General features: G+C 35.3%; 1 protein-coding gene across 2 annotated transcripts in view; it reads right to left on the reverse strand.

Annotated features, from left to right (window-relative positions):
• Positions 1–10,834: 10,834 nt before the first annotated feature.
• Positions 10,835–23,386, reverse strand: part of LOC106918276 (transmembrane protein 132C-like) — a 151,639-nt gene continuing 139,087 nt past the window's right edge. For both annotated transcript variants that reach the window (XM_088008706.1, XM_088008707.1), the window contains one exon: positions 10,835–12,744. In XM_088008706.1, coding sequence (XP_087864832.1) covers positions 12,600–12,744 — 145 coding nt within the window. In that variant the 3' untranslated portion in view covers positions 10,835–12,599. The remainder of the gene's footprint in view (positions 12,745–23,386) is intronic.

Consider the following 23,386-nt stretch of genomic DNA (forward strand, 5'->3'; position numbering starts at 1 on the left):
TGAAAAGTAAATAAGTTATTCAAGTTTATGTTAGCATGTCAAAAATCAAAGTGCCTCAAGGTCACAAACGCACAGCTCTTTTAGAAAAGGAATTTGCTCTTTAGTGGTTTTTCAGATCACTCACCTAAAAATCTGATTTGTACCTTTAAAATAAAGTTTGAGATTCCTGCTTCTCTTTTTTTCTCTGTAACTATTTGACCAGGCCAAGAACAAGAACACAAAACTCCTGGTACAACTTTTTTACACCCTTTCCGAACGCCACTCTCTCTTCCCCGCCCATCGCAGCGATCTTCTGTCCTACATTCAAGCAACGTAGAACAACTTTTCATCTTCTGTCTTTCCTCTTCCTCTTTCAGCAGATCCTTTTAGTCTCCTCCTGGGAGACTGAGGCTCTTGGTCCCCTTAGTCTGTTTGTGTCATTCATTCAGTTGTGCATGCTCAAGAGCTCTCAAGTCAAGGACACAAGCTGAGTTTTTTTATTTTTTTTTATTTAGATGATGAAAAGAACAGCAGCAGCGGGACCCTGGAGTTACTGTCACCTAAGGAGAGGGAGAGGTGAAAGCAGTAGGGCAAGAAGACTGAACAGGACTGAAAAAATAAGGGAAAAGTTGAGAGAGAGCTGATGGAGAGTGAAAGATAACGGGCTGCATTTTATGAGACGCAACCAGGGGAAAGAAAAGACTTGGGGGGCTAACTAAAGGAAGAAATGGGAGTAGTAACGCAAACAAAGAAAAAAATCTGAAGAACTGAGAAGAAAGAAAGGGACTGGGACACCTCCAACGTTTGACACTTCATCTTCAACACACAAACATGGTCCCGCTACACAAGGGACAGGGAGTTAGTGTTAGCATCGGCACTGCCGTTCGCTCTATGACACTGAACATCTCTTAGGAGAGGAATTTGAACATGCTGGGTCCACGTAGGTCGCCTTAATTAGCCACACATCCTGCTACGCAGGCTCCCAAGGGGGTTTATCAGGGGCATTGAGGGTGAGGAGCCGAAAAAGGGGGAGACAGAAAGGAGGGGGAGCGGGAGTGGGAATGAGTAGTAGAGCAAGGGGAATAAGCCAATAGGATTGAAGGTTATTTAAAGCTTGGCCTACAAAAACATTCAGAAAAATAGAATATGTGTGTGTTTGTATGGCCAGATTAGCACATCCAAAAAGAATGACATATCATTCATGCTGATTTGCATAGCAGGCAAGCAGATCCCGGTTTTCCATATACTTAGAGAATCTATGTCAGAATGCATGTGTGTATGCAGAATAGTCTGGCCTGATGACTGAATGCATTTAGGTGGTCAGGGTCATTTTACTGAGTGGCAGAATGATGCCAGGAAATGCTGTACACTTAAGCCCCGTCCATATCTGCATGGTCTAATTAGCCAGCACAGGTCATTATACAATGATACTCAAGAAATAGCAAAGCGCTAACTGAAAATCACAACATGTCAAGTGTTTGAGCTGAACAAGAAAACGCTTTAAACTGCCACATGAATTAAATTTCATGCTGCGATACGCAAGAGAAACTTACATTCTCAGGTGTAGTTTACAAAGATTAATTTTACAAATGTACAAAAATGCTAAAAGGCATAGATTAGTTAAACTCAGTCCTTTGAGTTGTTAGTGCATAAATATTTATGTTCGAGTAGTATATGCAGCATCTAGTGGCCATTAAAACAACTGCATTTCAGGTGTGAAAATGAGCTTTTCTAACCTGATTTCAGCTCTAATTCATGCCACCGTATTTATATTAACATAATGGAGTATTACAGAAGAATGTCTTCAGATATAAGCATCCAAGTCTGGGACTTTTGGAGATTTGAGCCAATCAAGATGTACAAACTTAAACCTGAACATTCAGATTCAGCTCTTTAACCTAAGTTTTGTTTTGTTAAAGTATCTTCAGTTGTACTTGTGTTATCAAGATTGGTAGCTATGTAACACTCTTAAATTATGATCTTAAGCCTTCATTCAAATTCCAGTAACTTTAACTATTAACACTTAGTGCTTTTATCGAGAGCCGCATTGTTAAAAATCCCTTGTGTTAATGGCTTCCAACATGCCACTGACATTTTTAAATCGTCATGGGAGGTAAAGGTTAAAAACTCAAAAGAATAAAAGGCAAAATGTTTTGTGTTCCACTTTACTTCCCCTTACCTGCTTGTTCCTCATCGCACTCCTGAAAGGTTTCAAAGTTTTCTTATTATTATTACTGGAACAATACAAAAACACCCATCTTGTATTTTAACACAACAAAATGATGTCATGCGGCAAAATGCTATGACAGTCTAAAAAAAGAGCTTTTGATGTGCTTAATTTTTCTCATAAGATTATGATTACTGCTTTTACTACAGTAAATGTTTTACTGTATACATTTTATAATTAACATATGTAGCATTTTTTGTAAAATCAGCCAAAATATAATTTGGTGTTAATTTCTTTAAATATCAAGTTTAAACTGGTATGGACTTAGTCCAGATTTTATAAAACTTTCATTTCCTTTGACAACCTTTAATCTTTTTTCTCCCACCATCTTTCTTCTTCCATGCACTTTCCACCCTCATAATAATTTATTCTGACTTCAATTTTCCTTGCCCACATTCAGTTTTACAAATATTATCTCCTCTCAGTTGTATTCCTTCAAATCCTTTGTTAATTAGTTTTGACTTATTTAGTGTTCCCTAAACATAAACTCAACAAAAAACTGTAAAGAAAAATAAAAAACACAACACATCATAAATATGTCCTTTTAAAACCTTATATAGGAACAAACTACAATAACCCGTCAAACGTGGTACCTTGCCAAACTTTAGCAAACTAACCATAAATAAAAAAAACCTGAAATAGAAATTAAGTTCTAAAAAATCCACAGAAGTCAATCTTTGAACAATCTATAAGGACACAGAGGCCAGAGGCGATAGAAAAATTGCACATCGGGGGGGAAAAAAAATTGCAAATACAGAAAAGAAAGCGGAAAAAGCCATCAGTAATGCTTTGATGCACCACAAAGCAAGCAAAAACACATGTTGTTTGAGCATATATGTGTGTGTGCACACTTTGCCCTCTATTTTGTATTCTGCAATCAAGAGAAGAGAGGAAAAAGGAAGGAAGAGAGGGTGATAAAGACAGACTATTACCTCTGGGGTGGTCATTTTCTCTGCTCCCGTGTTAAAGGAACCCCCACAGACTCTGTGTGTGTGTACATGCTTGTGTGTTCGTGGCTTTCAGGAACAAATTTAAACTCAGTGGTGGGGTTGCTCAAGAATAGAACACATGATTCTGCTGTAAAACACTGGAAGTCAACAGTTTTGAAGGGCAAAATTGTAGCAAAATGTAATTGCTAAGTAGTTGCTATTGTGCATTTTTCTCTTTGGTTTTTATTTCCAGAAGACAAATGGAAAGACATGGTACAAAGACACGGTATCATACAGATTTAAGTTTCTCTCAAGATACGAGATTGAACAGGGAAAAAAAAATTACCGCTAAGAAGTTTGCTTTCCAATATGATCTGCTCCAGTCACAATTTGAGATAGAAAGCATAATTATAAGTCCAGTTGTATGCATTATGAAGAAATGTTGCCCTATAAAGATGTGCAAATGAAGCATGCCAAAACTCCCTAAATGTCAAAAAATGTCTATGCACAAAGAAACAGTATAAGACTCAATGCACATATACTTTGTACATTCTAATTAAGATGAATCTGGAAGAGAGACTTGAACAACTTCTTTGATATGTCTGTATTTAAATATGGAAACGTGGATGTAAATATGACTTGATATAACTCAAAATCGTTCAATCAGAAATCATAAACCCAGTGTTTGCATTGACCTGGATTCTTTGCATTAATGCTGGTTGTGCAGGGACAAGGTCAATCCTGTAAACACACTGGATCCAGCTGACTTTCTTTATTCAGTTAACTCATGATGGTAACCAAACGTTTCAGGTCAAAGGCAAAATTTACCTGAACACAGAGTCAAACGTTGCTTCAGGAAGCCGTTTCTATAAATTGTAACTAAAAAATGAGCTATCGATTGGGTACATGCTACACCTAGGAAAATAGAAACAAAACAAGCTTACAACCGTCAACGTACATTTTTCATGTCCCCCCTCCAGAGTCAAACTGTAATTTACAGAGCATGTTTCCAGGAATGTTTATTTTATCCCTGACAACCTCTCTCACTTTATGTCTTATATTCTTCTCATTCAATTGTTGGCAGACGTCCTCCTCTTCATCCCTCTTCAACTGGCTTTTTTTTGTGGTTTTAATTCCAATGTGTGCCAAGTAGGACTGCAGACTTCTTGGCCTTGCCTTTGTTGTCTAAGTGTGGCTGCGGGTTCAGTGCAGACTGCTGGCATTCAAACAAAAGCTCACTGTTGAGTTATTTTGTCTTTACAAATGAGAGAAAGCATCACACCTAACCCCGTGCTCTGCTGCTGTTCCTCGCCTGTGTGGATTTCAGTCGATTAACAAAACGGAATCATCCAACCACGTGTCTGACTGTATACGAGGCTCTAGATATATGATTGCTGTTGTGAAATGGTCTGCATGCATGTCAAAACTAAAGTATCACATATTATAATAAGCACAGTAAAATGTCTGATTCATGATCATTTTAATCAATACACATATATGTATATTAATATCACTAGGATACATGTCTAACAGGATATTGTGGCAGTAGATCTTGTGGGATTTTCAGAGGATGGCTGCCACAAAGGGCACAATTAAGCTTCAGTCAACACGACTTTCTCTAAATAAATGTGCATTAAAAAGTCCTGAAAAATTGTGGATTATTTATGTAGCAACTTTTTTTGTTCTTGGTGAAAAATAATAGTATGAGAGTGAAAGACGAAGCAAGTTTTGAATACATATCTGGTTTAAACTTTAGGTTATCGCTTAGGGAGGGAAGATCTACACAGATTTATTTTTAGAATCTGTGATTCTCTTCATCTCTTTGTGAAAACCAGAAATACATTTTTTTTTCAGAACTGCTCAATTACATAATAAATCTGATACACATCAAACTGAGTTTATCTTTTCATAGACTGACTCAATATTTCCATTACTCAGAAAAACTGTGAATTCACTTATTTTGATTGTGAATGATGAGGCTCTAAATGCTGCCCACAGTATTACAGTCACTAAATTGTCCACTCTTATTTATGGTGGTCACACAGACTGCTGAGAATCTGAGGATGAGAAGTAAAAGCTGCGCCACAGAGACAAGAGGGTGGAATCCAAAAAGTAATCAGCACCACACAACTAATTTTAATAGAGCTCATATTAAAATTCGCCACAAGAAAAACGTCAAGTGAGGGAATAGATTAAAGGACACTGAATGGACATGGTTGTGAAATTTGGATTACAAAATGAAACAAACAGGTTTTACCCTGAAAACAACTGCTGCCTACATCAAAGCATGCAAAGTCCTTCAGGTATTTGGTACTGCCTAATGTCGGCCACATGCGATTTTTTTATTTGACAAATAAAACTGAAAATTACAAATTTGTGGAGAAAATAATTATTGTATCAATTTATGTAATAATGACTGTTTTGTTTTGAACTGAAGTAGAGGCGATGGACAAATTAAAAGTTTGTCTCCAAGGTTTTGAAAGACTAATTTAGGGTAGAAAATGAAGGTAAGCATTAAGGTTAAACACTAAGCTTCCTGTAGACATAAAGGGCTGCTTTTATCTCTGTCTGCTCTAAATTAGGCCTCTGTCCATCAAGATTCAGAGTGAAGAAAATAAATTAATGGATTAAAAGAAAACACATGAAAGAGTGAATGAAAGCACCTGTGTCATAAATCTGGCTGCATTAAAACACAAAAACAAGAAAGCACAAAAAAAGGAATAATGAAAAATGGTGGGTGAGAGAACAGGCAGCTAAATTCTGATTATTATGTTAATTGACTAATAATTTGACCTCTAAACATTTAACAGCTTGCAGCAAAAATTCTACAAAATGAGACATTTCATGATCTGTAAACTTGAATTTGTTTCTACTCAGTCTGTGCTAAACTAAGGGCCCAGCCAAACTGAATGGCATATTTTAACAAATTTATTTTTATTTGTTATAAAAAAAACAAAACAAAACAAAAAACTGTGTTTGCTGGAAGATTGTACCTTAAAATTGTAACTGGGTGTCTTTTGCAATTAGTCAATGCCTTTTTTAGTGTACATTGCAAGTTTAATAAAAACAGAGTCATCACATTGCAGGCCAGATGAGGGGGGAAAAAAACAAAGACAAAAATGGCCCCATTGTGTTTTTTTGTTTATTTTTTGCACAGAAAGGAAAAGTGGAATGTGTTCATTTAGGCTTTGGAACTTGCTGTTGGTAAAGAAAGTTAAATGCAACAGTCGTCAGCTATTAGCTACCAACAGCCAGCTCATTTTGCATGCAACAGTGCTTTTACAGATTTCCTAGAAATTACTGCATATCTTATGAGTTTGCCTACAAAACAAATCCATTTTAATTTTCATATAATGTCAGAAATTGCATAGGATAGTCTGGGAATTGCTTCCTGAAATAATTTGTTTACTTAATTCAACTGAGTGAGTAGTCTAATATGTTCAAAGATGATTCAGCTGCTGCAGGAAATACTGTATAATCATTAAATGGAACTTTTTCCCTCAGGCTGCCACTGGAAGCAAATAGCTCTTGATGATGAAAAACTTCAACCCCCCATACACACACACACGCACACACACAAACACAGAGGCACACAGGCAGATAAATAGCAATCCATGTGTGGAGTGTGGACAGTGCATTACCCCAGTTTTAACATTGAGCAGAGACCATTAACAGTGTTAATCTATAGATCTTATCATTATCATGAAATAGAGCTTTGCTCCCATTCTAAGAGCATAATCATAAACCATGGCATATTTTCCCTATTTAACCCACCATTCAAAATTAAGGTCACCCTAAGCATGCTCTACTTTTTGCCAATATTAACAAAACAGAGCAGGAAAAAAACATGACATATTTTACAAATTAGACATTACTCCAGAGAAAAAGAAAAATGACTATTGACATCAATAACTCAGAAAAGTCCCCAAGGATAACTTTATAATAATGAAGAAAAAAGAGAGACTGGCAAACACAAAGACTGATGGGACAAAAGACAGCAAACTCTTGCTACGGTATTGTAAAGTAAAAACGATTAGACATAAATCTTAATATATGTTTTTTTTGTTCAGAAAATCTATTTGCAAATGCTAATGGGAAAGGAAGCTTCATTAGGTGGGGCGTTAATAACAGTATAATTATTTACAGTATAAATGCAGAGCCGGTTTTAGTCATTTTGGACAGATCATGGTGTTGGAACCCACACCCTGTTAAAATGGTCATTCTAGTACGTCTTAAAGGTCTAATTATGCAAACAAGATGCTTGAACCTGAATTATGTTGTTGCAAACGTTCACTAGTGATAATATTTGTATACATCTGTTTAAACTATATTTACCATAAAAATATATTTGACTTAAATTTTTAACGTAATAAGTTTTAACTGCAGCTACCGTTTGCTTTCCAAATTGGATTAACATAGTTTTGAGGAAATAAAACATGAAGAAAAACCTGTAGCAGAGTAAATTAGAGTACATTTGGAAGTTGTATGGTGCACATGAATATATGTTTCTTTGAGGTTTTAACCTTTTTATTGACACACTGAAAACAGACTTTTAGAGGCTTCATGTGTAATCCTACATGTCCTCATTGCATCCACTCAGGACAGAACTGATGAGTTTAGCAATTTATTTAGTTGAGATTGAGATTATGGATTTAAAAATTAAATGAAGATAACATAACTATAGAGTTATACAGACATCACTCTAACTGCAACAGCGTTTTTAGGCATATCTACTTTTACATACCCTAAGAAAGTCACACCCTTCATTAAAACATAAGCAGATCTGCAACATGAACTATATCCAGTAAGCACAAATAACATGACAAAGACGGAGATGTTCCTAAACATAGCACCTCTGTTCTCCACCAGGAATAAAACTGTGATCCAAAAATATAATTTGTTGACTATTTTCTGCAGGATATTTACTTGGGAAGAGAAAATAATATTATTTACTATTTCATTCAAAGCTTTGTTTTAATATTATTTTAAGAGAGAATGTGTCAAACAGGAAAGCTTCATCCAAAGGATTTTCAATCAAACAGTAATAGTACCCGCATAATATTTCAGACTTTTTTCTATGTAAATCAAATATTCATTGAGTATTATTTACATACTCAGGAATATTCTGCTGTAGAGTGACACCCCACTCTATAGCAGGGGTGTCCAAATGAGTTTGACACCCCTGCTGTAGAGAGTTGGAACATTATTAAACATCTGCATCAGACAGGATGGGTTTTGATTTGAAATAGCTATACTGTCCATACATGATGTTCAAAATGTGCCTGTAGTAAATCTCACACTAAATCTTTACTAAAGCAGCTGGTGGATTCATGTGCTGCACAAGGTGCCTTTTTCCTCTCCTTGAGCACCTGCCTCTCAAGATGTCTGTGCATGCCACTGATCCACAGGGTAAACTCATGTAAAGGTGTTAACATCAGGAGGAAAACCTAAAAGCAAAACATCTCTATCAGCAGCTACAAATCATATACCAGCTTCTGTGAAACGAAAACAAAACCTGCTTGCTAACATGTAGCTCAAGTGTAACTTTAAAGAACATGCTAGAAAGGTTAGCATTCACTCTCAGACAAAATCTTTAAATACATTAAAATATTTCTTAAAGTATCACTTGTCAGTTTTGAAACCCCCCCCCCCAAAAAACCAAATCAATCTGTTTTTATTTACAATGAAAAATGTAAAGTCTAAAAATTATTCTCTTCCCAAAAATAACTGAAGAAAGTCATTGAAGGCATCACACCAGTCAAATCCTTACAAAACTGACCACCTTTTTGCATCTTTCCATTGGCATTTTGACTATTTTTATTTGAGAAGTTCAAAAGATTAGTGTGAAAACATCAGGGCCTTGTATAATATACAAATGATAAATAAAAAAAATCATTTTATTCTCAGATACCATAGCAGTTAAATGTCCAAAGGGACTACTGTAAAGCAACATGCATACAATCATAACAATTCCATACTCAGCGAGCTTATTGTCCTGTTCTTATTGTTGGACCATTAATCACAAATTCTGTGCTATAAAGAAAAGAAACAATTGTTGCATAATCTCATAATAAATCTGGGAATAACAAAATGTACAGCAAATTAGCTCACAATATTAATTGTGAAGCACACTAATCAACGATACCCTTTTCATTTATTATGAGGCTCACTCACAATATATTATCTCAATGAAAAGCATCTAATTAGAGATTAATACAGATAAGCTCAACAAACACTCCCACACATTCACTGATCTAAAGGCTGTGATTCTCCCTGTCATGCATGAGACGCTGCTTGCATATTCTGTTCAAGCCCTTACTGAGGTTAAAAATGGTCTAGAGTTGAAAACGCTGGCTTCATTTCTTCCTGCAGACTTTATTTTTTTTTTTATATGTGACAGTTGCTTCTTTGAAAGTACATGCATGTACAATGAATGGTCAAAACCTGTGCTTATAGGCACAGGCTAGTACAAAAACAAAAAAAAAAACCCTGAATGTATTTAGATTTGCTGAATTCAAAACCCGACTTCTTAGGTGACACTTTGTGTTGCTTTGAAAAAGGCAATTTGCACCTCGCCTCTGGACTTAAATGACTATAACTTCATGTTTTTTGACATGTTTTATAGATTTCTTTTAAATGCAAACATTACAGTTCCAGACTCTTTATTTTTTAAAGATGTTTTCATACAAGATTTTTTTTTTTTTCTGGTGTGAATAGGTTTTTTTCTGATCTTTTCAAGTTAATGTTTCCCTCTGCTTTCATCCTGGATTCACTGACATGTACAGGGTTTTTCATTTGTCCTAAATAAAAATGTCTTATTTCTACATACCTGTCATAATCTGGACTCCATTTAAATCCCCAGTCCACCATTGAACAACATACTGATGAGATACAACATTATTTGTATGATATGTTGATCCCCACTGTTGTACAAAAACAGCTCTCACTTATTGAGATACTGACTCTAAAACACCTCTGAAAGTCTTATCCTACCTAGCACCAAGATCTTAGCAGCGTCCTGTAGAGTTGTTTGTCAAGCACATCCTAAAGATTGTGATTAGATTGAGATCAGGGCAACTCATTGTATTCAAACTCATTGCTGTACTCCTCAAATCATTCTTGACCCATTTTTGCCCTGTGGGGGAGCGCATTGTCCTTCTGAAAGAGGCCACAGCCACCAGGGATTACTGCTTCTATTTATGGACGTACGCCGTCTGCAACAGTGCTTGGGTAGGTGGTACATCTCACCTTACTATTCACATGAATGACACGGCATGGTGCATCCCTGTACCACGAGTTCCCCAGAAAATCATTGCACATGCACCCTGTGATCCACGTGGTGCAGAAATAAAACATGTTTCATCAGAACAGATCACCTTTTGTTGTTCTGTGAACCAGTTCCAAATCTCACTTGCCTATAGTACATTCCTTTGGACAGGAGTCAGGATACCATGACAGCCTGCATACACAACAAACTTAGATTCACTGTGTAGTTTGAGACTTTTCAGTTAGAACCAGCAATGACAGCAATTTGAGCTACAGCAGTTATTCTATTGGATCAAACCACATAGACCAACCCTGCACTCCTTACCTCCAAGACTTCAATTCATGACACAAGTAGTTTATTTGTCACATACATATACAACTTGCAGTGAAAGGCTTTCCTTAAACAATCCTACATCTTTTCTAAAATTGCTCATTTATTTTTTATTTTTTTGCGTCTAGCATTAACTTGAGCTCAAAATCTTCACTGGCTACCTATCATGAAGAGATAATCAGTGTTCCCTCCCCAGTACTCATAATGTTTTTATCTGCTTGATATACAAGCCTGCTTAAAGTTGCTCTGTTTTTTTTTTTTTTTTCCACCTCTGCCTCTTTTAGATCACTCGTTGCTGCTGGTGCTGTCCATCACTGAAGGACAGACGTGGCTAACGGCTAGCGAAGTAGCGGTAATTGAGCTGGAGTCTAGCAACGACCGCTTCATGGAGAGGAAAGTCATTATCCCCACCGGTTTAAACGAATGAATAAAAGAAACTGACGAAACAGAAAAGATGGCAATAAAACAGACACGAAGGGCAGCCAAAACGATAGGACAAATGCACTGAATGAAAAGAGAAATGATGACCAGGATGCAGAAAAAAACCCTCTTATAACATCACATGACTACCAGGTACAAAAATATGATAATTTCGTCTTGCAAAGACTGTTTTGTAATATGCAATATTAGTAGGAAAAGCACTAAAAATATTGAAGAAAAAGTGCATTTATTTTAATATAACTTTTCTAAAGTACAATTAAAACTACCAGCAAAAATTTCAGGTGAAGTAAATTAAAAGCTACTAAGATAAAATGTGCCTCAACTTTACTCTGTTTAAGAGAAATAATGTTTATTTTCCTGTGTGATGTGTAAAAATGTGCTGTGGAAGTTCAAATGTGTGAAAATTAAGCAAGTATCAACTATTGTCATGTTTTTGAAGTATGTCTGCCACGTTTGATGCACTTCTAATTAGAACTGAGCCCATAGGGTTTTAACTGCTGATACGTATAAATTATTATTTTTTCTATTCTCTGGTTAGGGATCAAACTGGGATTTAATGCTAATTCAATCTTCCAGCATCCAGTTAATTATTAGTCAAATTACTAAACATCAAGTCAAGCATTCAGCAAACAGAAGTGAGTGAATCATGATGCGCACTGACAGAGCTGTGACTGCTGAGCATAACGTAGTCTGGATTTAAGTACACTATCATTTTAAATGTATAAACAGTCTGATTTACATAAGGCATGATGTTAAAACATAAAACAGATGCACAACTTTAATAGATGTATCTAAACCAATTGAGCACCATCAACACATTTAGACCATTTACTTTATACCCAAGTTATTTCAGAACAAGATCCTCTCCTCCTGTCTCTCTGCTTCACAGCTTATGACTTATTTAAAATTTACATTTGGAAGTTTCAAAAACACTTTGAAGCTTCAACAAATCCCTTTATTTCTCAACCAGATACAAACTTTGAAGCATCCGTTGTTTGTAGTATTTAGAATTTTTGCATCTTTTTTTGTATTGTTAAAGTTTAACTGAGTGCAATGGCTCAACTACATAAATACTAGTAAATAACAGCTGCAATGGTTAAAATAAAGATCACTCATAACCCCTTTGACACTCAGACCCAGGCTCCGTTTTGTCGTTGACTCTCAAGTCCCGTTTGATTTTGCACCTTTATCATTCCCTCTTTTTCTTCAGAATGTTTGTTTAAATAAACCGACCCCATAACACAACTGAGACGTGATATTATTACGTGCTGGCCCGTATGATTCTCATGGCCTCCAAGTGGAATATTCAAATGCCCTTTTCATGTATTCTCTGCACCCACAAATGCTTCTCGAAGCAACAGACACAGGAGGGGCTGCTTGGCAGGGAGCTGCTGGAAAAAAAGGAATCATTACGTGAGCTTCAGTTCTACCTCTCAGCTGTGGAGGAGGCCTTTCTTTGACAATCCACTGCCAACGAACTGCTTCCCGGTGCCATTTCCTGTTTGATCTCCCACGCGACGAGGTTGCTGGGTTTCACAGCGAGGAAGTTGATGCCTGGCTGGAACCTCACCCTACAGAGGGAAAGACAAGGAAAAGAAACAGAACGGGAGAAGAAATGGAAAGCAAGGTTAATCTAAAGTTCACATAAGCACATTATAAACAAAGGAACCGCGGTATTACTGTGACAGTTTAAAGCGGGGATTGGTTAAAAATTCAATCTGCTTTGCTTGGAGTTTCCTCGCCCTGCTTTTCGCTCTGATTTTCTTTGATCTCCAATATGTGCCAGACTTTCTTGGTATAAAATGTCTTTTAAAATTGATTCTCACAACATGAATCTGCCTCCCACGGAGCTCTTTGGAGGGAAAAGAAAAAGGTGTGACAGGAAGAAGGCAATGGAGTGACAGGAGAAGCTCTTATGAAAGTAAATATATATATATATATATATATATTTTACCAGAATAATGCCTGAACAGAATGAACAGAATACACTGAACTAGAGATTAGCTTATCTCTACTCATTAGGGTTAATATGTTTTTTTGTTTGTTTTGTTTTTGGTGTGTAGCTACACTTATCAAGTGTTCCCATATTAATCTACATTTACATTTGTTTTATTCATCCATTTTCGTATCTCTTATGATTACCCCTCTTACTTTATTTCCCATCCTTCTTTTTCTCAATTACATCATTTTCCTCTTTTTCATCTCATTTTCTTCCAAACTCATTCTCCTTATTTACCACTTTCTTTTGAAACCTCCTTGTTAAGCAGGTTTACTTTAATCTCCATGATTTTCTTCTCAAACCTTTTCTCTTCTGTATCCTTCTCTCCTTCTGTTCCAGTTGTCCTCCTTCCACATGATTCCCTTGCTAATCTCACTACTTTATTTTCCTTACCAGGTCTCCTCTTTCATCTTTTCTTTGACTTCTTCTTCTCCTCCTTCTCTTCAAGTGTCTCTTCAGTCTTTCATCCTTTCCTCTGTGACTTTCTTCTCTTCCTTACCCATTTGCTTCCCTTAAGTCCTGCATTTGCCCCTCCTGGACCCTTCAGTCTTGGAGCATCCTGTTGTTCATATCTCATTTTGCTTTCTCTCTTTCATTCAATCATTACTTCCTTCTAATCTGTCCTGGTGTGTTTTGCTCTATTTATCAGCTTGACAAGACCCTCCCTCAGTTTACTAACACAATTTCCAACTATGCACAGAGACACCCTCTCCCTGCTTTTCTCATTAGCAAAAATACAAAACAATATCATTGCTAACATAATTAAGAATAAAGTGTTTTTTTTTTCCAAATGGGCAACACACATGATAACTGAAAAAGTTCAGAATTTGCCTTTAAATTTTTCCAAGTTTGCATTTGTATGGAAAATGCAAAACAAATGCAGTAATGTTCACACTGACTTAACCATACTTTTTAAAATTACCAAATCACACCTTGACTGGATTTTGGTTGTAAAAAAGTTGCATGTTTATTTAAGTACAATTTTAAATTCAGTTTGAACTGCCTAGGTCTAAAATATCAAAATAAGCAGTAAATTAGTTGCTCTTTAGACCTGTTGCAAAATACTACTACCAATAATTGCATGATTTTAGGAAAATAATCGTTATTGCCAGTGTCTTTGTGCTTTAAGTTCAGAAGAATCACTGACCACAGATAATCATTTCTATTACTATTTCAACTTAAAAACTTGGTTGTGAGTAATATCTGCAGGTTTGGCAAGGAAAAAAACTTAATTATTTTATTAAATTTACTGTATTGTATTTGTACGCGTCATCCAGGCTTTTCTTTGACTCTTATGACAGACGTGTGATATGCGATGGAGCAATCCTACCAATATTCACAAACTGAATTGTGAAAGAATTGATGTAGTCTGTAGAGCAGTCTGTTCCTTTTTTTGTCAAATCAGAGTTAGTGCAGAAATAGAGCTGGTCCAAGTTTATTCAAATGGCACAAAGCTGTGAAATAGTCTATCAAATGATTCACCAGTGGAAAGCTAATTTTAGTATTGTGGTTTTTCATGCGGTTTATCTTCAAAATGTTATAAAAACTCAAATTACTATATAAAAAAAGTCTGGATTAAGTCTGGAAAGATATGGAGTTTATAATAAAAATGTGTAGAAACCCTGAAAGAACATAATTCTATACATCTGGCCACCAATTAAAAGAAACAGATGTTGTACATGTGCCATAAAAGGTTTCCATGCTTATACTTTTGAGTGTGTGTCTAAGTTGATTATAATCAGAATGCTTTTTTTGACACAGTAGAACAATGTGTGAATGAAAAAAACTCCTATGGATTTATCTTGAAATAAGATGAAAAGTTAGATGGTTCAAAAATATATTTGTTTTTTAAAGAGTTATGCTTTGGTAAAAACAATTTAAAAAAGAAGAGGAAAAAAAAAAACATTTGTCTTTTTCCATTGTACCAGGACAGTTGAAAACCGCAAAAGACTCCTCTAAGTATGCAGGAGCCTTTTTATAATTTAACAGCTAAATGTTAGCGAATTTCCACAAACCTCTTTGGGATTGTTCCAAGACGTACATCCCCGTCTCCTGAATTTTCTCTCATTTTACCACCCCAGCCTTTAATATTCATCCCTCTCTCTTTTCAGTTCTCTGTCTTTTGTTCATGTGTCTGTCCTCCTTATCCAACATAGAGTTTAAGAATTTTTTTTTCAAAGCATAACATCAGTACAATGTGTGTATGCAAAGCTATTTTCTTTAAATGGAAGATGCACTGAAAGCAATATAAATCATATACATAATTTATATGTATATACAACAAAATACAATAGAAAATGTAGCCTTTGAAACAGGTGCAGCAAAAATAAGTGCTGTGGTTAAAAACGTAACAGGAACTAACTGAATATAGTCATTCAGAATGTGTCCCAGTTTGATCAACCTATTAAAAACCACATCTTGTTATCTAACCCAACTCCAAACCCATTAAACAGAACAAAAAAAAAAAAAAAAGACCGTCAGTTCAAACTGCATTCTGACACAAAACACTGCAAAATGTCTAAAAAGTCTAAAAATCCATGCAGATTCCACTCACCAGAACAGAATCAGTTTGCATAATTCAAATAATTACATTGCCATTTTCATATATTCTGATCTCTGAACGTTAATGCAGAAATATCCCAGATGTTAGGTGCACAACAGGAGACAATAGAGTCAGTGTTTGCAGATAAAAATTATCCCTTTTCAACAGTTAACAAGTGCATTAAACACTTGTTAAAATGAGTAGAATATGTGAAAGTAGCACAGATACATTTGTAAATTTAGGTGAAAAAGTGAAAAGCATGAAGAGTAACACGACTGTCCTGCAGTCTTTGAGTCAGGTTTAGACGGTACAGTAAATCCCTTCGTGTGTATGTGGGTGTCATTCAGCAGACCAAATGATGGACAGGGCTGAATCCCTAAGCTGCCTCTGTCAGATCTGTGTACAGCAAGAGAGCCTGACGAGTGTCTGAGTGTTTTTTACTTGATCAGTTTTTGGTAATACAGGAAGACAAGTTAACTTCTCCCTGTTCTCTCTTCCTCTTCCTCTCACTGTGCCTTGTTCACCCCCCTCTGTATTTACCAGTCTCTGTTGCATTTTTCCTGACAGCAATGCTCCTCTGTCTGGGAACTATATGATAGATTCCTAACACACTCTGTCTGCCAAATTAACAGCTCCTAGCAGCTCATATTTACAGGCATCAGTTCTTTCATTCTCACTCACAAAATCAACATCGGGAGGAAAATGTTTTTTTTTTTTTTTACAATTAACAAGGCTCACATTCTGCTCTGATCAGATAGTCAGTTTTTTCCGTGTTGGTCAGTGAGTAGCAATTCAGACAACTGTCTTTGTTTCAGAGCTGTGTCTTGTTTATGGACACCTCAATGTTAGTTTTACATTGGAAAAAATAAGATTTGAAAGAAGATAGTCACCTATATGTTTCCAATTTTTAATTTTTCTTTTTTGTTCTTATAGAGTCATGTTAATTCTACAATGCAGTTAATAATTATGGAGTTTGTAATAAATATTCATTTTTATTTCCTTGAATCAAGCCACCTCTGATATGGAGGCAAAGCAAAAAATAAAATGATAATAATAACTGAACTGTTCCTTAGTGTAACTGAATGCAATAAGTTTTATTCTGTGATCTATTTATGCTCCATTGCTACCCATAACTTTTTACTCCCCAAAGCTGGGTGAGAGAAAAGGCCATGCAACATCTGTAATGGAAAATAAACTTAACTGGCTTTGTTGAGTACAAAGATCAAATTGGTTTGGTAAAAATGTTTCCAACTCAGTAACAAGAGAAAAGAATTGGGTCTACAAACACAAGTTGCATATGAATGTTGAGATCAGCATTTAAACTGACAGGAAACCAAATAATTTGAGCAAGGACAGGAAAAAAAGGTTTGGCTAAAATAGAAAGTTGTTCATATCAAATTATTCCTCCCAATTCTGTCCTTCAAATGCACTTCAAATACGTATTCTAGTCTAATAAAATAGTCCCCAAAAATTACAATTATAGGAACTAAAGGAAGAGCTTAAATATTCACCCACACACATATTTGTTCTTCAGAAACACACAATCAGGAATCCGAAGATGATTTGAGCTTATAAGTCACATACATGAGTTTAAGTAAATTAATTAAGCGGTAATTCAGTTTCTCTGGGAAAAAGTTGAGATAAAAGACTATAAAAAAGCAATGTAATTAAATTGGGCTGTAACAACGGTTTATTGAAACTCAGACTGAGTTTAAAATTATATGATTGTTGTAAAAAAAAGGAAAAAAAAAAAATCCCGTTGAGGTCTGAGCAGTCCTAATGTTAAATATTTGAAATTAGAGATGGTCAGATGCAACCCAGATGCCTTAAAAATGCCCCCCAAAAAAGTCATTTTTTAAAAGCATAGCCATAAACTGTAAATCAGACACTGATATTACTACCCATGATGAAGAATTATATTTCCTCAAAGTGTTTAAACTGTGCCCAGTATGTGGGTGTGCTCACTTCCCTTCAACCTTTTTAGAAATAGGTAACGAAAACTAATTTGGGGTGTAACTGATAGGTGACCATTGTTCCTGGCCCTTTGGACAGAGAGCCATGTTGGCAAAATCAAAAACTTCCACAGAACAAAGAAAAAACAGGAGATTGAACCAGAAACTCGTGTTTTGTTTGGCCCTTTGCTTTGTCTGTCTGTCAGACTTTGAACTCTTTAGAATAAACAGCTGACATCTTGTTTTAGTTACTTTTAGACAACCTTCAGCACTACACTGATAACCAGAGGTTCATGGTAAATACTCTTCTTACTTTATCCATATGCACTATACTATAAGAATCCCCTGACTTTACAATAAAGTAAAAAAAATTAAAAATAAAATAAAAATCCCATTGTGTGGCAAACTCAAATACTCGAGTAAATCTCTCATCAAACCATGAATCCTTATTGCCTTAAAACTCTGTTTAAAGCCTGTGGGCTTAAAGAGGCTAAAAACTGACTTAGAGTCTCTGCAAGAATAACTGAAAAGACTTAGTAAGAAAATCAAGTCATGTGAATCATTTCACAAGTTGGTAAACACATTTACGGGTAAAACAGAACAGATTGGTTTAAGCTCTGCAAGTTAATTTTTCTAATCAATAAACAGCAGATTGAAATCAATAGTGTTGTGTCCTAAATTCATTTTGTGGGGATATTTGTAGATTTTAGTTTTATTGTAGATTAATCAGCAAAAGTAATTGTTCTACATTATTAGATATGTGGATACCCATAAATTAGAATGCCAACAGTTATACTTCTTTAGAAGTAAAACATTTCTATTGTCAGTTTATCTCGGTCTGAATGTTCATATTCCTTTCCGCTATTCTTTAATTTGCCTTGGTCCAAAACTTTCTGTTTGCACATTATGACTGATTATTAATTGGTCCATACTCCAAGTTCAGCACAGACTAACACTTTATTAATAATTCTTATTTTCACATGGCCTTCTCTGCAAATGACTAAGACCTTGGATTCATAACAAGAAAGAGTGGAAAAAGAAAAATAGAAATGATCAAACGGTTTCTAATGTTGAGTTATTTAAAAATTCACCTTTGCTGCTAAAATGGTTTAAAACTGAGATTTGACACTATTCAGCATCATTCTAGTTGGATTTATCTGTACAACCGTTCAATGACATGAACAGGTAGATCAAACTATCACCATTTAAAGAATAACAAAATGATAAAATGTTAAAGATTTTCCAATCATGAAGTTTTGTAATCTTTACACATAACTAATTTTGCCTTAGTTCTCTTCACTTGTGAAGATGTTCCACTATTTCTTACCCGAAGGATTAACTTCCATGTTGTCTACATAGCTTCCATATTTGCATAATGTTCTACATTTCTTACTTTAACTGAACACAAACATTTTCTCTGAAAATACATAAGTACATTGTCATATGTTCATACAGCATTTTCTTAATAGTTTAGCAACCTTGAAGTCTCTCTTTTCAGTTACAAACTGCAGAACAAACATTTTCAGAAATTTCTGCTGGCTCAGAAAACACCGTGTATAATTTTAGCTGATGAAATGTGACAAAAGCTCAGAGGTGGCAACATCTAAATATAACAGAATGAAAGCAACAAATATGATTCCACATGAAAAATGTTCATCATTTCAATTATTTAAAAAAATGTCAAGAATGCCCAGCAATTAGATTACCACATTAGGAAAGACAATTCCTAACTTAAAGTGACGGCTGAGGCGAGAGTAACTGCAATGGCAACAAGACAAAAGCAGACTGATCAAATTCAACAAAACAGCTGCTTAGTCCTCAGCAGAAGCTACCTTCACTCAACACGAGTGGCATTTAAATGAGTCAACTGTCAAATCATTAAATCTTGTTTTCAGCTTTTCCTGATCTTTGAAAGACAGAAGGAAAACAATCTGTTGTTGTGATCAGGACAGTATAAAGTCTCGGGGTTACTTTTTCATGTGACAAGCTGCCAAGACAATACAAAAGCTGGAAAAAGTGTTTTTCGTGTTATGTTTAACACATCTTTTGAAAAATGATGTTGGTAAATCAAACTTAATTTTGCATTTCTGAATACTGTTACATAAAATGTGTTAAATCAAATTGGGTTTGTATTTAAAACAGTAGTAAAAATGTAACATTCATTTGATTAAACTATTTTCTCCTAGGTTATGGATACAGATAAAAAAGAAACAGATTTTTGTATGCAGAACCATTAGGCATCATTGTCCTTGTATTACATTTTATTTTACTTTGATTTAGACTCCTTCCTTTTCCTTTTAAACTTTGTTATTGTTTATTTTCTTTCAATTCACTTTCTACTTGAGTTTGGAATTATTTCTGCTCATCTCTGAAACTTCCTCTTCAAATAAACATATCAGAGAAAAATAAATATAAAATAAAACAACTTAAATTGTATTTATTGATTAGGTTTGAAAAAGAATTAAAAAATATGCAATCATTAGCTACCATGCATCTTTTTTGAGAAGTTTGGAAAAAAAAAACAATTTTAAAGCTGATCTGTTGTTGAAGAGCATTTTCCCTGAAAATCTAAAAGGTTGACAAAATAGAAATAAAAAAAACATATTTTGGAAGAGACTTAACACACGGCATCACTGGAAAGACTTTAATTCTATGGTTCCTTTCTTTTTTTAAAAAAAAAAATACTACTTACAAGAGAAGGTAACATTTTTGAAGTGTGGTTGCACAGAGTACTTGTGACCTTTGAATAGTCAAAACAAAACATTGTTAGTTTGGATAATTAGGCAGAGGTTCTCATTTGAGCCTCAAGCTCCACAAAAGAAACCCTTTGAAGAGCAAATGTCTGCCTTCTAAAATAATTAAAAGTTTTAAAATGTTATATGACAACAAACCCAGTTCGCCTGACCTTAAATTTAATATTTCTCTGATATTAAACTGTGTTCTCTTTGTATCTTTGAGCACTTTTGACCCAGTGTTTCTGTGTTTGTCCTGTGTCTGATTTTTGTCCTCTCAACCCTTTAGCTGGTCACAGCTCATGGTTACCCACACTGACCCTGTTTCTGCTGGAGCTCTCTGTCCATCAGAGCGTTGCGTTTCATTTTTACCACATTTCTGCTCGGTAGATCCAATTCAGTGACTCAATGCCACCGACTAGGCTTCTGTAGATAATTTTTCAGCCATATGAGAAAATGCCTTTTGTTGCAATTTAGGGGAGTTGGGATCAAATTGAACCATATCTGTATCCGAAAATGATCAAAATTGAATTAGATTTGAATGAATTAGGACCAAATTGACTTCTAAATAATTGCACATCAATTGGAATTCATTGTCTTGTAAAGCGCCTTGAGTTGACATTTGTTCATCAAAAGCAAAAATTAAGATGAATGTTTATAAAAAAGAACACAAAGAATTCAAGATCACACTCTCTCTCAGCATTTCTTCTTTAAAAACTTTAACCCTTGTAACACGAAACTAAACTCTACTGGGACATGATAGGAAATTATTGCATATTGATCACAATGTTTAATCCATATCCTTACTGCATACATATGAATGCATAAAGACATCCTTTACATAGTTAATCTCAACAAACATAATGCCTTTGCTCTCACATAGTTAGCACCTATTGGCTTTCACAGGAACCTGGTAATTAATCTGATGTATAGCAGCTGTGCAGCATCTGGAAGACAGAGATACATGCTAATTGTTAAAATGCCAAATGAAAAAGAAAGACTGAAATATCTTATATGTAATGTCTTCTTTACTTCTTAGAAGATCTACGGCTGCTTTTTAATAGAGTGTCAAAATATGACTTACAATGCAATTGTTAAATGCTAAAATGTAGTAAATACATTTTATATGCCTCAGGCACTGAATGACATCTTCTTTACAATTAGAAAAAAAAAAAAAAGCTAGGATTTGTTTTATCCAGTGGTGCAACTACACATTATTCAGGTGGATGCGAAAACATAAATCGGCCAAAAAAGAAATGTATGTAAAATTCTGAATAAAAAAAATATATATTTATCTTGAAAATCACTTGTTCTGACATTTTGGAAACATATGAAGGTTTGGTAATCCTAACTGACCTAAAACAAAAAGAAAAACCAAAATTAATATCAGACAGAGTGAAAAACAGTTTACTTGTCCTTTAATTATGTGTCTGTAAATATCAAGCTTCCAACCGGATATATTTATGGTCACATCCCCTGTTTTTTTTTATTTATTTTTTTTTATTAAGTACCTATGCATTGCTGTGAAACAATGTTTGCCTGCTGTTCAAGACATATTTATTCTACACTTTGATTCTGCCCCTGCATCCTCAACCCCCCAAACGTCGCCACAGAAACCTCCTTTTAATGCCTCCTTCCCACATCTATCCTGCAAAGCAATACAGACTTCTCATTATGCAGGTTAGGTCGTTAAAAAAGCAAAATCAAATGTGCTAAATGTTATAAAAGGACCATTATAAATACAGTTTCAATGCAAATGTTACAATTCTCCCTGATTAGGTTAGGACTGCATGCAGCCTGAGGGTGCTGCCATGGAAATGAAAATCAGCAGGGACTGATTAGCAAATTGACATAAAGCTGCAAACTGGGTTTGTAAGCATAGCTGGATGTATTTCATAAATTATTGCAATTGATGTACATTCTAAAAATCACATTTTATTCTTACAAGAGCACAGTGGGAGCACTTATTCACTTTTAAATACCTTGCAGCTGACGCACAGGTCTCTGACGGCATCACTAAAAGAGGACAAGCTTTGTACTGACCACTTATTTGTAGAAACAATTTCTCCTGATGGATGGCAGTATATGCAGCAGCATTTCACCGTACATGTAATTCTGCATGAGAACTGAAAATGCTCTGTCTGCACAAATTTTATTCAGGACACTGATAATTTAATTTGGAGGGCTTGAAGTTTGAGTATTGGTTTACTTCTTCCCCAAAAATAACCAAATAACCAAAACATAAAAATAAAAAAACGCTCTGACACGGAACCTGACTGCCCACTCCTACTTCCCACCACACATGGGATTAGAACAGCATATTTCTCAGTAAAGAAATACAGATAATATTGGTAGTTTGCTGGCTGTTGTAGTAGCTTCAGGCTTGTCCTGTGGGCTGCTGTCATAGATTAGCAGCATGGCAAGTTGAGCTACTGCTCATGTTTAGCAGGTAGAAGGAGGAGGGTGAGGACAACCTTCCAGAATTTCCTCTGATTTGACCAAAAAAGGCCTCATCTTCTCGCCATGTGCCTCATTCTAAAGTGTAGCATATTTTAAGCCAAAGTGAAAGATTTTGACACCAGATTAGCAGTTGTTGCACTGCGTTACTAAAAGAAAGCAGCTGGAAAAGTGTGTACGGCTTTTTAATTAATATTTCTATTTATATTTGTTGTGTTTTTCTTGTGTGTTTTGTGAAGCACTTTGTGATTTCATCGGTGAAAGGTGCAATTCAAAAACAGGAGCAGCTAAGATAACATTAATATGGTTGTCTAGATACACCAGAGGGTGCGTTGGCATGCATGAGTCACAACAACTGGAAGATTTTGCTGACTAAACAGTCGACACCCTGGGTAAACCAGATTTGTATGTTGTTTCATTTGCAATAATGTACGTTAAGTGAGACTGCCGTTTCGGAAATGTTTTTTTGTTTTCTTCTTTGTGGTAGTTTTTGCCAAGAAGAGGAATGTGGTGTCCGGGAGAAGTGATGGC

Source organism: Poecilia mexicana, unplaced genomic scaffold (genome assembly GCF_051168715.1).
Source record: "Poecilia mexicana isolate PSO_F unplaced genomic scaffold, ASM5116871v1 scaffold_9, whole genome shotgun sequence".
NCBI lineage: Eukaryota > Metazoa > Chordata > Actinopteri > Cyprinodontiformes > Poeciliidae > Poecilia > Poecilia mexicana.